This window comes from Dendronephthya gigantea, unplaced genomic scaffold, assembly GCF_004324835.1.
Source record: "Dendronephthya gigantea isolate DGI-Jeju-01 unplaced genomic scaffold, DenGig_1.0 000078F, whole genome shotgun sequence".
Lineage (NCBI taxonomy): Eukaryota > Metazoa > Cnidaria > Anthozoa > Malacalcyonacea > Nephtheidae > Dendronephthya > Dendronephthya gigantea.
In genome coordinates, this window is record NW_021163088.1 from 586960 (window position 1) to 603319 (window position 16360).

Consider the following 16360-nt stretch of genomic DNA (forward strand, 5'->3'; position numbering starts at 1 on the left):
AAAGTTTGATTTCGAAATGAATTCATGCTTATATTGCAACGTTTAAATTGAATATATATGGTACAAAGCCACATAATTACAAGTACGTCGACCTTGCGTTTTTGCGCACTACAAAATGATCGACATGGAATTGACCTAATTATACAGTGTTATGTAAACACCTGCAGTTTAGCAGTTTTCACATCGATGTGGCAAATACTTCATACCTGGACCCTGATGAAATGAAAATGAACCAAATTACAACTTTCTCCTGGTTTGATATTTATATGTTCCGAAATAAAATATTATCTTCCTGTTTCAGCTCTTCCTTCAGATGAAATTACTAAGGAATTTACTAATGATATCAAGGATGAACTCGATATGCTTAAACGGATCGGAAAATTCCAATTGCAAACACGTCAATCACATTTAATTGTTCACGTGTTTTCAGTTTGGATTTACCTGCCAAATTATTCCTATAAACACGATGATTTGCTTAAGAGCCAAATAAGAGGGTCACGGAATGGGTAAAATGGGAGCTGGGATTGCTCCAATTCAGTTACGCTGGAAAAGTGGGATTTAGTTCTTGGGAATGGGATTTGACCTTTTTTTGGATTTCGTCAATTGGACAATAACCCCCCCCCCCCATTTTAGGACCCTTCTCAAAGTATACAAAATTGTAACTATTGGAAATACGGCAATTTAATGATTCTTTATCTTTATTCGCCTGAACGGATTTATATGTGCATTAAAGGATACGAGAATTCAAGTGGTATTTCAAATTATATGTGGCGACGCTACTTCGGTATTGCGATGGTATACGTTCGCTTCCAAGCAGTGAAGTCATGAATAGCACAACCTTTGTGGAGGCGCGATGTGATGTTTTTGGCCGCTCTAAGCTCGGTGTTTACTAGAACACGGAAATCAGAAATAGCAATATATACTGTTTAGCATGATTGAAAAACGTCCAGAAATCGTAGAAACTATTACCGCACGTTTGTTTCATTTGATCTTTCTTCTGTGTAATAATTATACGGACTCCATAGAACTCCATATATAACCACAAACAGTATTGAGTAATAGTTTTTAGTTTAAGATACATATTCCGTGGGTTATTAATTGGTCAGGCAATTTAGGTTGATTTTAATTTGTTTAAGCGCATGCCACTTTTTTTCTAAGCATTTACCACTTCCTGCTCCAGGAAGTGGGAAACTATCAGACATTTGAAGCCAAACATTGCATGTTTACATGAACATTTGTATACTTCTGATACAAACTGAGGAAGCTATTTAGTGTCGTGTGCACGAACTTTATCTTTTGTGCCCAAAGGAAAGCAAATTTCTATTTGCGTTAGATACAATTATAGACCACGTCAGTTCAGTCAGGATGAAAATGATAAATATAAAATATTTTGGTATTATTAGTATCACTATTAATTACACGCTAGAGGGCGTCATAAGTGGCGGGGCATATTTTTATACTCGTCTTTTACATTATTAATTTATTTTCAAATTAATTGTTATCACGGTCTATGAACATGAATAATATAAACGTGCACACCCCCTACCCCCCCCCCTAATCGACGCTCGCGACGCTACTGGGCCAGAGAAGCAAGAAACATGAAGTAAAGTTTATGATCATATACTGAAAACAGACGACACTGCGCAATTCCGCAAATTTTCCCAGCAACGCGGGGCTTCAGAGGAGATCACAAATGTCACTCAGCAAGGGCATGACGTATTGTTTGGGGATAGCATAAGAGATAGTTTCGAGCAAAGAATTTTTTATTTTCCCATATTCTATTTGTTTATCATAATTATCAAAAGCAACAACCACATCAAACTACTGACATAAACACAATCATATGGAATCATCATGCAGAACAGGCAAATTAGGAAAGATTATAGGCGTTTTGTCTTCATCAACGTGTTCGATCAACATACGAGGAATCTCCATCTTCTGTCTCTAACAAAATACAAAAGAAAGACGACGAATTTGACGGATTTTTCCAAGCGCCAGTAAGTTTATAATTAAATAAGATTTTTAAGTACAAAACACCACATGATTGCATTTTGCGATTAAACAGCAAACAGACATCCAAACGTTTCCTCTTCTTCTTTCTCAAATTTTCTTCCTATTCTTCTTTCACTTCCACAGTTACACGCGTAAAAGTCATCATGTTGATGAATGCAAGTTGTATAAAATAAGACTGAACAATGTGATGCTGCCCACCAATGATCTATATATGTATTACAAGAGATAGATCTAATATAGGTCAGAGTGCTGCACCCTGTTATATAACAATGGTTGTTGAGCTATCCAGGAAGTTTCAGCTTGTTGACAATCATGTTAACAAGTTGTAACAACGATATTCATGGTTTAACAAGGTCAGTTCAGCAAAATTGTTAATACTGTACGTCATGTAAGCTTATGGGTGAAGCACGGTCTATACCAAGCGATAAAGGAGAGTATTCAACGAACTTACTCTCTAAAATTGCTGTGGTAACTTTGTACGCCAACAAGATAATAATAAGATGGAACAGTGTAGCTCAAGTAACCATCCCAACTGTTCACGTAGCCAGTCCAATAACAAGCGCGAGTGTAGCTCTTAGTTTTACAGCATTTGAAATTAAATTTTCTGTCTTCATACCAGTTGCTATGATACGACTTCACACCTGATTTAATTAGAAATAACTTTTTGAATACAATGTGTGTTTCATTATTTTTTCAGTTGAGTGAAATTTAGAATTGACCCTCACAAGGGGCTGTTTACGTGTATGATTTTGGAGGATACTAAACAAGCGTAAATCATATGAAAGTAAGAAATCAGTGTCAGACATTTTTATTCCTTGTGCTTGAATACATTTTGTGTAATACTCACCAGTGATAACTCCAGTTGCGCATTGGTAGAGAAGGTCTTTGTCAAACGAATTTACATACCCAGACCATCGGCATGAACTTGTTATTATGGAGTCATGTTTGCATTTCCATGTCCATGAACGATCTTCATGCCAGTTGCTATGAACGCTGCTGATATGCCGGATGGATTGGCCTACAGTGCATGTGTGACGGAATTTACGGAAATTTTACATATAAAGTGGAAGTCAAGTCCGTATGTAAACAAACGGAAATACGTTGCGCTGTTTGAATGAAGTCTTTTCATTTTTACGGTGTATCAAGATGTTTCTCTTCTGAAGGCGGTTCGAGTGTTAGTAATATAACTATAGTATTAATAGATATGGTAGAAAATGGTTGCTAGATGTTTGTCGACTTACCTGATGGACAATCACTTGACCAAGCCGCGTCGAAGTTTGTTCCAGCATTGATGAGCATAGAATTAGCAAGAAAAATCAAGACTGTCAAAGTGACTTTCATCATCGCCGTGTTCTATTATATAAACAGGTTGAAGCTGATTTAGACATTTCAGGAAGAATTCAGGCATTATTGGCTTTGCCTGAGAAATGTAAACAAATTTGGCGAAGTTCCTTCTTGTTTCGGTCATAAGTGCGAATAACAGCACTTTGTAATCTCGTCTTGGTCAGTCACAATATAGAAATTCCATTTTTTTTAATCAATATGGTTGAAGAGAAAATGTTTTACTTTACTGTGTGTTATTACGTTTAGGTCGAGTATTCCCGGACATTTCGTCCGGTCATGTAAACGAGAAAACATTGACATGCATTACGCACACACATTCATGCACTTTATTCATTTTTATGTAAAAGACAAACAGGACATCTTTAGAATTAAAATATGAAACAAACAAGACACAGGTTGGGACTGTATTAAAATCTTCAGTCTCAACCTGTGTCTTGTTTGATTCATATTTTGACTCTGAACATGTGCTGTTTATTCGGAATTTGTTTTTTACGAAATTTTTTAAATTGTCGGCTAGTCATGGTTTTTATTCCATTTTTATATGTATATAAATATCAGTATATATGGGTAAAGTATTTTTTGCGTCCGACGATCGTCCTCAAATTTCATATGAAAATAATGAAATCGTATTTGGCATTCCTTCGCAGATGATTGTGGATTGATTGATACCAGTGAGACATAGAATCTGACATATGACTTGAAGAAGTTAATGCATGTAGCTACATGATCATGCAGGGTTGGTATATAAGTTACTGAATAAATAGACCAAAATTGTTATTGACGGCCCTTTGATTATTACAATTAAACAAAAAAAGCATATGTTATGATAATAATATTTGGCTTATTTGTTCATGGTCTATACCAACCCTGTATATGATATATTTTAAACGTGACGAATATTCTTAGAAAAGCCGACCAAATCATGCGAATTGCTTTATTCCGGATCACGTGATTGACGCTCAGCTTTAGTTTTCCTGGAAAATGCAGTCAATTTCTTTGAAAAATGGCGCCTAATCAATATGACCATACAATATACTTGCTTTTCTCTCTTAGGTATATAACAGTGGAATCAGTATAGGGATAGCTAACATCTATCATTTAAAGACGTTGCCTTAAAGTTTCATTTCGAAATGATTATACACACTAATTAAACTGATTATATACGAGTACTCAGACATCGTGAATTGCAATTAAGTACGTCAAGCTCGAGTTTTTTCGCACTGAAATATTATATGCATGACATATGTTTGAGCAAAAGATTTGCGATGACTATGAGTCAGTTCAGAACTTAACAGCAAGTGTGTAATTACGGTTCAGTTAAGTAAAAAAAGTAGGACGGAGGAAACCTTTGTATGATTGTAACAATACAATATATCATTTTACCTGGCCATCTAGTAGCTGGTATATTCCATATTAACAACTTCCTACCTTGTAAGCTAAAGGGTAAATTTTGATCACTAGATCCCGATTTGCAAATAATGGCAGATCTTCAGTGCTTATACTTTAATTTATATACGCTCGTGCAGGAAGCAAAAGATAACCTGTTCGACCCCTTTTCAGTTCAGGATTCACGAAGAAATATGAAGCGGTTAATTAACTGCATGCTAAGCAGTAAAAAGCGACGGTGTGAAACATGGAATCCGAAATCGTGGAGCATCTTGGGATCTTTGAGTTCATTTTTCCTTAGAAGTCACTTAATTAGTAAAAAACAATAAATACTGACTGGTAACTATTAAATAGTTATAAAAAACAATTGTTTTTAAGCAATAAATTCATGGAAAATACAGTAATTAATTGTATGCAGTAATTATTACTGTTATATTGAAATACAAGTTTGGAAAAATCCAGTCGGTATTTATAACGTATATTTTTCCTTTCAATATTTCCTTCCTTATAATCAGCTCTTATAATGGTCATTAATTGAAAAAATTTGATGGAATTCTATGATAAAGCTGCATAAAAAATTTCAATTTGCGGATTTCACGTTTTATATGTAGCTCTACAAAATGAGGCGAAATTGCCGTAACTCTTGTTGCGAACAAGAATGAATTATTACTGAGGACAGAAAGATCGCGATCAGATGATCGATGATCGTTGGTTATTTGTATAACGTTACATACAGACAGCTCAATGTCGGCTTAAGAGAAACATCTCTTCAAGAGAAACATTATAGTATAAAAAGTTGCGGGGGGGCTAATATGTATTCGGGGCAAATATGTATCCCACCGTCTCTCTAGGATTGAAACCCTTGAAGGATGGTGTTCGAACCGTTTTAGTTTTAATAACTCGCTCGTTTATTCGACTTTATAACAGGCAGATGAATGTCTAAGAAAACATTAAATAACTATATAGCAGTGATATACCAAGATTTCGTCACCTCTTCAAGGGAGTCTCTCCACAACCATTCAAAGAACGTGTAGAACGTGCGAGGGTATAGTCGTTTGTAGCAGGACCATGCACTGTGGAATTATTCAATTCAGTCTTGGAAGACAAACAATATGAAATAAACCTACACAATTAATATTTCGAAATAATCAGTAAACAGTCCGGTTTGGCGCCGTTATTTTTCGGAAATGCTAATGAATATCATAATTGGACATTTTTTCACGAAAGGTAAACGGTAAAAGGTTACAGATAAACCTGCACTAGGTAAAAACAAAAAAAGAACGTCAGTTGAAATATCCTGTCTAAATAACGCATTTTATCCTGTATCCATCTTCTATTATTTTCGCGGTAAATAAGTGTTAAATATTTTGACAAACATCCAAAGCAGAATTGTGCATAGCAATGCTACCATTCAACTAACTTTTTGTAACCAACACAAAAGCATACCGTGATAGTCTTTATATATTGGATTTGTTTCTTTCTCTGATCCTGCAAATGACTCAAACTTTACTACAGTATCACAAAGTCTCTCAACACGATTAATAAATGTCGAATCCTAAAAAATAGTAAAATACGTGATGGTATGATATTTTATCTCATATTTCTCAAAAAGGATTAAAAGACTTAAAGAAAAACAGATTTATTGGGGTTTTTGACGAACTTAAAAAAGAAGAAAAAGATCTACAGAAGCCAAAAAATGTTTACATTATAAAGCATTCTTGTTGAGAGATAAGCTTAGCATGAAAAGGAAGGTCGTATTTCATGGCCTATATAGGCCTTATTTGCGCATTCATTTTCCAACTTCCCTTCCCAAGGTGCAATTGAAGGCGTTGTGTTTTTCTTCTCAGGCCAGGAGAATAATTTTGAATTATAAAGTCCATTTGTAGTTGTCAGAGTATATGAAGAATGTTGCTTTTCGATGTGATATGCAGAGTTCACAAAATTATAACATCAAGCTGGGAAATAGCATTCGTACTTTTTTCTGACAGTTGTCTTGAATTACGTGAAATCGACATTTCGTCGAAATTTTATGCATTTGACTGTAAGAAAACCAACGGCTGATTGCGAAGACAATTTTCATTTTTCAAACAAACAGCTAAGGAAGATCGTAATATTCCTCTGAGATAATACAAGAACATCGTTAATGAATGATCGCCATCATTATGGTTAAAACACAACGGATATTCCAGGGATATCGATTGTATTGAAATTCGTAAAATGATTCAATCTTTGATCTACAACATAGTTAGCATTACAGGCTTAGAATATGACCTCGGGCCGTTAGGGGAAGTAAATCACACTGAGGAGGGTGATAAGTGTTTTCGTAGCATTTTGAAAGGTGCACCAATTTTCGAATTATGGTAAAAAAAAGGGAGACAATTTTCTGCATCTTTTTATCATTATTTTTAAATCTAACATTATTTTCACATTTATTATAAAAGTTCACATTGTATCTTCAAAAGCCATGGTAGTTCATACAATCAATAGTTATCAATAAGAACGTATAATTACCACATTCTGTCTATAGACCCCTCCCCGTATACTAGAAATGCATATAGGATTTTAAGGAAACGATATTTTAATGTATAATTTCTTTAGACTGATAAATTTCTGGACATTTTAAAATTCAGAATTGTATTCGAAGGACTCAAACTACCTAAACACACCAAATATTTCTTAACGAGGTGCTATTGATGCTTGTTGGTACACTTGCACCTTTTCAAATCCCAGTATCTTAGTTTATTAAGTTTTATTAATATGTATATAAGTAATTTATAGTATTGGCACTGAAATGCTATTTGTTAATAAGTATCTACTTACACAAATTATAGTTTTGATAGACCTGTGTATAATTAATTAATTTAACTTTTAGGTACATTGCGTAAGTGTACAAGACATATCGATGAGCTATATTTATGATGAATCTTCTGATGCAAAGCCAAAATATTTAAAAAATATAACATCTTAACATTGACCTTATCATTATGCTAATTAGCTTAACATTCACCTTATCATTTGATAATTTTGAGCAAAACTCTCTTTATTATTGTATAAATGTGTACCAAATGGCAATAAATAGTCACAATGCATATTGATGACTTATATTGATAATGATTCCTCTGATGTAAAGCCAAAGTATAGAAAAAATATAGCATTTTAACATTGACCTTATCATTATAATTATTTTGTTGTATAATGTTCACTCCCCCCTGGTAAATGGTTCTTTTGCAACAAATAGACTCCTTAAGTAGATAAGTTGAAAATAATGGGAAAATAAAAGTGGCATCTTAACATTCTACTTATCATGTAGTGGGGACGAGGACGGGGACGGGGACGGGGACGGGGACGGGGACGGGGACGGGGACGGGGACGGGGACGGGGACGGGGACGGGGACGGGGACGGGGACGGGGACGGGACGGGGACGGGGACGGGACGGGGACGGGGACGGGGACGGGGACGGGGACGGGACGGGGACGGGACGGGGACGGGGACGGGACGGGGACGGGGACGGGGACGGGACGGGGACGGGGACGGGACGGGGACGGGGACGCGGACGCCAAGACTATAGCAATAGCTCTCTTGCACTAAAGTGCAGGCGAGCTAAAAATACAAAGCTTTCGGTCCGTTATCCTGGGCCTTCACTGCCGAAAGCTTTGCAGTATTTAATACAAGTTAATTAATTTTTTTTTAATTAATAAATAATTTATTTATTTATGTCACCATGCAAACATACAAGAATATTATGTGTATAATCAATTATAAAATCCGTACGCTAAAATTTGACTGCACGTGAATAAAAAAGTTACAAAATCAAATCTATTTAATGATGTGCTATAATGATGTACTAGAATAAATGTCTCCTCTCATATACGGACACGTCACACATCTGTTCTACTGCACTGCCCACATGATCGGTGATCGCTGTTCACATGATCCACAATCCTACGGACCGAATTCATTCAACACCCTGTCCACATGATCAATTACCTGTGTCTACGTGCACCTCGATGATTCCTGCCTTATTGTACTATAGTGTCGGCTTCAACAACGGGGAATTTCGTTTTAGACCAATCAGCAAGTTTGTTTACATTTTCAAAAACCCAATCAAAATGCATAAATTTTGATAAAAAGTACAATATGGCGATTAGTTTAAGACGAAATTCTTCCTTGTTGTCGGTATCCACTGAGTACTATAATTTTAAATATTTTTGGTTCCATGCCTTTATTAGATCAAGGTACCAAATTAACATCCAAATTAAGGTTCTGGGTGAATTATGGGTTTTTACATACACAGAGTTAAAAAATTCCTTTAAGAAGATCTGATGTTGTGAACGCAAAGATAACTTGTACTCCGTGCCAGATTTTAGTCCTACGATTTTCACTTTCTTTTCCTCCCTAAACGATAGCGACGAGACCCCACAATGTTTTTTGTCACTGTAACATTGAATTTCGTCTTGAATATCATTCAGCTCTAGATCTTCCAGTGAGTTAGCCCACGTAAGCACCACATATTCATTGGAAACGCTCTCCACCGTCAACTTCTGAAATTTCGTTAATGGCATTAAGTTTGTCTCTTTAAGCTCTCCTTTATAATAATACTGCACGAATGCACCGGGCCTTTCACTACAAAGGAAAAGGCAAGTATAACTATTATGAACCGGAAAAGATTCGTGAACAAAAATTAAAGTATCTGCTTTTGAACAACCGGACCCTGGTTTACAAAGTAAAATTATTATATGCATGTATGACATGTCAAGATAAGGAATTAATATCTTTCACATAAGCACTGCTACTGGATAAAAAATACTTGATTTGTTGCCGAAACAAACGAAAATTTCATGTATATTTACATCTGCCAGATTTTAATCAAATTATAAACTTTTAGATTTTAGGACAAAGGTGAACTTTAAAATTTAATAATTTAGCTAAAAAAGTTATTTTGCCAATCGATTTCTTTCCAAGCTTAAAACAAGCTACTTTCCAATACACAATTTGGTTTCAGGTGAAAACGTTCAACAGTAAGCGCTTTATCTTACTTTACGGATAAAATTTTACACAATATGAGAAAAGGAAAATTTTGCGGTGCACTATTTGCTGCGGAGCGAGCGAGCGTAGCCGCATCCTGATTTGTGCAGTAGCAGAAAAAAGCAAATTTTAGGGCCGTAAGGCATTGTGGCTTTGCGCAGTTCTGTGCGCATCGTCTATAAATTCGTCTCACTTCACTACATGTGGTCTGGCTGAAAATTGTTTTGATATTGTGCGATGAATTTTCTTATCGTGCGACAAGTTTGTCCTATATTCTGTTTACCATTTGCCATTCACGTGCTTTTCTACTGTAATTTATATCATTATTGGTTTACTGTTCGCTCATCTATCCATGCTATATGGGATAGTAGAGTCAGGATAATTTGATTCCTGTATCGTCCTGTATCGTTTATAAGGTTGTGCTTGCTTCGATTTGTAAACTATAAAGGCCTCAATTAAGTGTTTTTAAAGACAATCCATGCACGCTATTTGATATTTAGCCGTTTAATAACTGTAATTGCCAGGTAAAATTATCAATATTTGACGGTTTAATAGATGTATTTAGTGGGACTATTAGTGATGATTTGATATCCGCGCGATATATAAACTCCAAAATTTGAAGCATATATGCGGCCGGCGATTTGTAAACTATTGGTCAAGGCTAAGGCAAATAAAATGCTAAACAGTATCAAGTCGAAATCTCGTACTTTAATCTTGCGAAGTGTTAATCGTGATCGCTATTAGTGGATATAAAATGTGAAGAGTACAAGCGAAATACTAGTTCAAGTCTATTTCAGTTTCGAACCGTGAAATGACTCGATTATTAGAATAATGCATCCAACACAGGATGCATCATGATAATCGATTATTCATTTTGATTTACGAATTAAATGTTATTAATGATTAGCAACAGCTGACGCTGTGATACGAAACTTTAAATTTTAGATTATGCGCTATCCATGATTCGCGCAACGCGTTTTTACCCAATCTTCGCTAAACTATAGGTCGCCACATTCTTAGAGGCATATGAAACTGGTTCGATACAATTTTACTTAAAACAGGTGCTCAACTCTTTAAGGGTTCTCCTTAATTCTCAACCTCATACCAACTACCAAGGCCGTGGGTACGAGGTTGCCTTTTTCTGTCTTTACCCCGAAATGACCCATTGGCTTGAATACGTGGAAAAGAATTGACCGAATTTTTCAACACATTTTTAATTAACTTAGGAAAAAAACAAATGGCTATATATATCAAAATAAAAAAAACCCGGAAAGTCAGATTTTTTGGAAAATAAAAAATGTTGCTTTCCGCAATAAAAAATTATGACTTTACCAAATAGATTTATTTTTTTGTATAATGAAAGTTTTTGGCAGTGCATTACCCCGTGTAAAATTTTAACATAGAACAGTACAAAAAGTACTCGGTAAAAATGGAAATTTCATTACGTGGAATGGAGCAAACAACCGCTAACATTGCGGAATCTTTTCATCTCATATTTCAATTATTTCAATATTCTATATAATCTCACCAGTCTGTTTGGTAATGGAATCAAACATACATACTTAGGATCCTTGCCAAGAGGTTCTTCTGTGATGACAAACTTGGCAGCTTTACACTTCAGATTATCATCCCTTAGCGTCAGAAAACGCTCCAAAGACGCACGTACGAATGAGGCGAATGGCATCATCACAGGCTGTTCAAATTCCTGCACTGGTTCTTTCTCCAAAAATCGTTCCATATTCTGAAGTTGGGTGTCTGTGTCCGGGAAAAGCTTGAAAGCAAGGCATACTAGGTGGTAAATGTTAGGGTTTAAGAAGTAGCTTTCCAGTTCTCCACGGCCAACAAATGGGGTCTTGAGCGATTTCATCAAACCTTGCATGACCTTCATTTCCTGCTCCTTCACACTGAGCCATTTTGAAAGGCCGGAATGTGAAAATACCGAGCATTCCTGCTCCCTCAAGAAAGTATCGAGGTGATCATTATCGGCTGATCCACACGAAATTTCACGATGCAATTCTGAAACCTTTTGAATTAAAAAATGCTTGTACTGCTGCACCATTTCCATGAACAATCTAAGCTTTCTTTTTGCGCTCGGAAAACCATCCGCTTGAACAAGATCCTCACAAGAAGCAAGGATAAAGTGAATTTTCTCTTTTATGAAACATATCTTCTGAACTAATGAAGAACGAATCTCTTTCACAGTATCACCGCCTTTTCCAGCGAGGCTCTGTAAAGGACATAGGTGAAAAGAAACTGGAATTCCAATGTTTCCACTGCTTGTCAAGGACGGTAGCTTCTTGTAAAGCTCTACTGCTTCTTTAACATTAGTCGGGTTTGTATCAACAGGAAAATCGCTGTACAAATTGCACTTTATCCTTTCATCCCGACTATAATCATTACCAGTATAACCACCGTCAACCTTACCCGAAAATATTCCCTTTAACTTCTCTAACAGGAGCTCAGATTTCAACTTTTGCGAGCATTCTTCTTTATCAAGCTCCTCAACGAAATTCATGATAATCTGTCCACCATATTTTATTCCAACAATAACATGGGTGGCAATATCTTCTTCTAAAATCTCGGGATGTTCAATTTTATCTTTTTTCAGGTGTTCCATTGTAAGCTGTCGAAGTTCTGTTGTTATTTCGTACTTGAAAGAAGCTTGAGCTTGATGCCTTAGATACTTAGAATCTCGCAAATAACTAGCCATACCTTGCAAGTCGACAGTTTGGCACAACAGATTCAATTGGAGATGTGAATCGCCTGTTATTGTCATTATTTTATCCGACGTCGTTTCAGAGACAAAGAATTCTTCTTTTGAGGAACGGCCAGGCACAGTAGCAACGTTAGATTGTAGGGCTTCTAGCGACCACAACGATTTCCCCATAATCAGCTGATTTGTACGGATATCGTAAAGCATGCCCAGATCTGCTAATCTTCCTAAGGCAGGAATTTCCTTCCTAAATAATAAAAACCACAGTAAATAAAGAACGGTCTGGAAGAGTATTGCTAGTTATATTATATAAACACTGGTTTGCATACTAGAAATTCGTTCAACAAATTACGACCAACGCTTTAAATCACTTTTCAAGTACAATGAAATTGTTTTTATGCAGCGCTTACTAATATAATAAATGCCGTACATGACTTAAATACGATTCTCCATTACCGTACGCTTCACCCGCGCTGATAAGCGTGTACAATCATAGCTCGTAGTTGGACGCCTTGTGGCCAAATATGGCCAAATACGGTCATGGCAATGACCAGTGACCAGTGACAACCGCGATACAATACTTCAGGCGCACTCTTTGGCCCGAATTTTTTTTTATTTTTCTTGTAATTTTTTCGTATTTTTTCCATCGAATCTTGATATTTTCCACTATTTTTTGACGTGAAGGAACAACTGCCTCTTCTCAGTTTGTGGATGCTGTTAGTCGCTAAAAGTGGAGAATCTCGACTCCGCCTCGCACTTGTCGTGGCTCTCGCGCGTGTACGCGAGTCTACTCGGTTCACAGTTCGATCTATTATTATGATTTATGATAAGGTTGGCAAGCTTTTTTACTAAAATATACTCCAACGTTTGCTACCGCCTGGAATGTCTCGCAAATTACAAATAAAAGAAATATAAAAATTGCATCGGTTTAAACGTCGAAACTTTAAACCGAAGTTTTTACCTCAAAGTTCAATTTTAAGGATGCTAAAAAAGCAAATGTTTTTCGATATTTTGACAAAATTTTGTCAAAAATATGCTGGGGACACCCAGCCTACCCAGTTGTCATCTTTTAGAATTGCAAATAAAAAGCTTATTGGCTCTTTTTCCAACTGAAAAAACGACGATGTGTTCAAATCATTCAGAATATATGTACATTTATTGATTTGTACAGGCAATGTCATTCAGTTTGAAGACATTCACAAACTTTTTCACGTTTTCCCGTCGTACGGGGATTCCAACTGCTTATAATTTTCCGCTCCTACGACAATGGAAAAAAGATAAAACACTCGCAACATAATGAAAACGAGGTCTTCTTAACTCACTTTTCAAATACGCGTATTGATGATGAGGGATTCAGGCACAAACTTAACCACACCGACACTGTACCTTTTTCTAGCAAATGAGAGGAGTTTATTTTCATATTTGTTGTCAATATAAATGGTTCTGCTCCAGTTTCAAATATCGAAAGGGCGAATGCCTCTAGTACTCACTCACTTGCTAAGCAAGCGCTAACGCTTTTTTATTTAAAAGTGAGACATCTGGGTACAGAATAAAGATGATATAAAATCCGTTCTGCGCATAACAATGTTTGTTTACGATGGTGTTATATATAGACGTTTTTATTTTTATGCGCGAGGTAAGAGATCTTTTACAATTGTTAGCTAATGTTCATTAATGCTAGTTTCTTTTCTGGATTCTCTACTCTTCACTTCAGATCTTCGTCGTTTTTGAGTTCTTGTCTTGGTTGTCTGTCCTATCAGGTTGAGCTTCTTAACGTTTCACGTGCTTTTTACTCCGCTAGTCCACTGAAGGTTGAGGGGTTGTGCACGCTCTTTTATAGTAACGGTTGAGAGAAACTTGCACACGTCATCAACCAGAGTGGGGTGATCCTTATCCAACCAATCAGCGTTGTAAGTTAGTAATGTGGGTTTGTCTTAGAAGCTCGTTCCAGCTCTCATATCTTGCTTGTTTAAGGCGTTGTCGCACTAGTCGAGTTGGTCTTCTGCTCAATCGATCAATACTTAAAAATGTTCACAACTTAAAATATTTATCATCAACAACTAGTAAAATTTACAAACAATACGTCTGTGAACAATATCTTTCAACTTTAACTATTTTCACTCTTATTTATCGAATTGAATTTTTGATGACGTAATCTATTTTTACATGACATATGTGTCGTTTTTAATTTTCTTATTTTCTTCTCGATCTCGCTCGACCGGCGGTGATGAACATGCTAATTTCATATCATATTTTGAAGAAAATATTGTTATATTTTGAAGAAGATATAAAGCGAAGCTTATAAATAAACCGACCGTTATTTAAAACTTTATACACTGTATATAATTATTCTCTTCAACAAACTTTAAGTAAGCGAGGTCTTGTGATAGCATGTCTAAATATTAATAGCTTAGTTGCGCATATTGATCAACTTAGGATCTTCCTCGACACTTATAAAATTGATATACTATAGCAATCAATGAATCTAAATTGGATTACACAATAACTTCAAATCAGATTCATGTCCCAGGTTATGATATCGCCAGACGAGATCGTTCTATTAACGGCCGTCATGGTGGTGGAGTTTGTATTTACATCAAAAGTAATTTAAACTTCCGATTACGAGACGATTTACATAGTGAGAACCTAGAACTACTTGCGATTGAGATTCGTAAACCTCGTTCAAAGCCATTCTTGGTAGTAACTTGGTATAGACCTCCAAATTCCCCAACGACAGCTTTTACTGCTTTTCAAGATATAATGGATAAAATTGATGCTGATGGAAGTGAATTCTATTTATTAGGGGACTTCAACTGTGATGTCATGTCTGCGAACCCCGATTGCAATACCAAAAATCTTCTTAATATATGTAATATCTACAATCTATCCCAGATTATATCGAAGCCTACTAGAGTTACTAATACAACGGAATCACTTATCGATTTATGTCTTACTAACTATCCTGATAAGGTCAAAGACTCGGGGACTCATTCCCTGGGTATAAGTGATCATTCTCTCATCTATCTAATACGAAAATCTAATTGGCAAGCAGTTGGTGTAAATCATTCGGTAACTAAGAGGCAATTTAAAAATTTCAACGATGATGAATTTCTGAATGACTTACGCGAAATTAACTGGTCTGATATTCGCTCATTTGATAACCCTAATAATATGTGGATAGCTTGGCTTTCTAGATTCTCGGTTGTATTAGATATTCATGCACCAATTAAGACAAAAAGGCTTAGATGCAATAAATCGCAGTGGATTAACTCCACAGTAATTAGCAAAATACGTGAAAGGGATTCCTTAAAAAAACGATTTGATAAAAATCCCAATGACGTAATTTGGACTAAATATAAAAAATCTCGAAATGAAGTTACTAAGCTCATCAAGAACACTAAGCGCCAATATTTCATGGATCGTATTAACTCGGCTAAAAGTGATCCTAAAAAAACTTGGAAACTCATTAATGAGCTGTCTTCGCGCAAAGTTCACGACTCCACAAATGTAAAATGTATTAGGCAAAAAGATGTAGAGATAACAAACTCTCACGATATAGCTAATGCATTTAATTCGTACTTTACCACGATAGGAGTAAGTCTTGCAAACGAAATACCTTCCTCTGATATAGATCCTATTTCTTATATCAATTCTACCAACAGTTCATTCTCCTTTACCGTTTTAAACGTGGAGACTGTAACTGAAACTCTTAAATCTATTAATTCTAACAAAGCAACCGGCCCGGATAATATTCCTGGTAGGGTTTTGAAGATTGCTTCTGATATTTTGTCTCCTTCTCTAACTGCCATCTTCAACGCTCACTTAATATGGGAATCTACCCAGACGATTGGAAGATGGCTAGAGTGCTGCCTATTTTT

At 36.0% G+C, this 16360-nt stretch overlaps 2 protein-coding genes across 2 annotated transcripts; both read right to left on the bottom strand.

Annotated features, from left to right (window-relative positions):
• Window positions 1–1754: 1754 nt before the first annotated feature.
• LOC114532182 (hemagglutinin/amebocyte aggregation factor-like) lies at window positions 1755–4814 on the bottom strand. Its single transcript, XM_028553757.1, has 5 exons — window positions 4786–4814; window positions 3255–3366; window positions 2861–3031; window positions 2465–2654; window positions 1755–1944 (listed from the first exon to the last, which is right to left on the bottom strand). Exons 2-5 carry the CDS (start codon window positions 3355–3357, stop codon window positions 1914–1916), a joined length of 495 nt encoding a protein of 164 aa, XP_028409558.1. The 5' UTR covers window positions 3358–3366; window positions 4786–4814; the 3' UTR covers window positions 1755–1913.
• Window positions 4815–11270: 6456 nt separating this feature from the next.
• LOC114532147 (stonustoxin subunit beta-like) lies at window positions 11271–12656 on the bottom strand. Its single transcript, XM_028553724.1, has one exon. The coding sequence runs from the start codon at window positions 12654–12656 to the stop codon at window positions 11271–11273; it is 1386 nt and encodes a 461-aa protein (XP_028409525.1).
• Between the last annotated feature and the right edge of the window lie 3704 nt (window positions 12657–16360).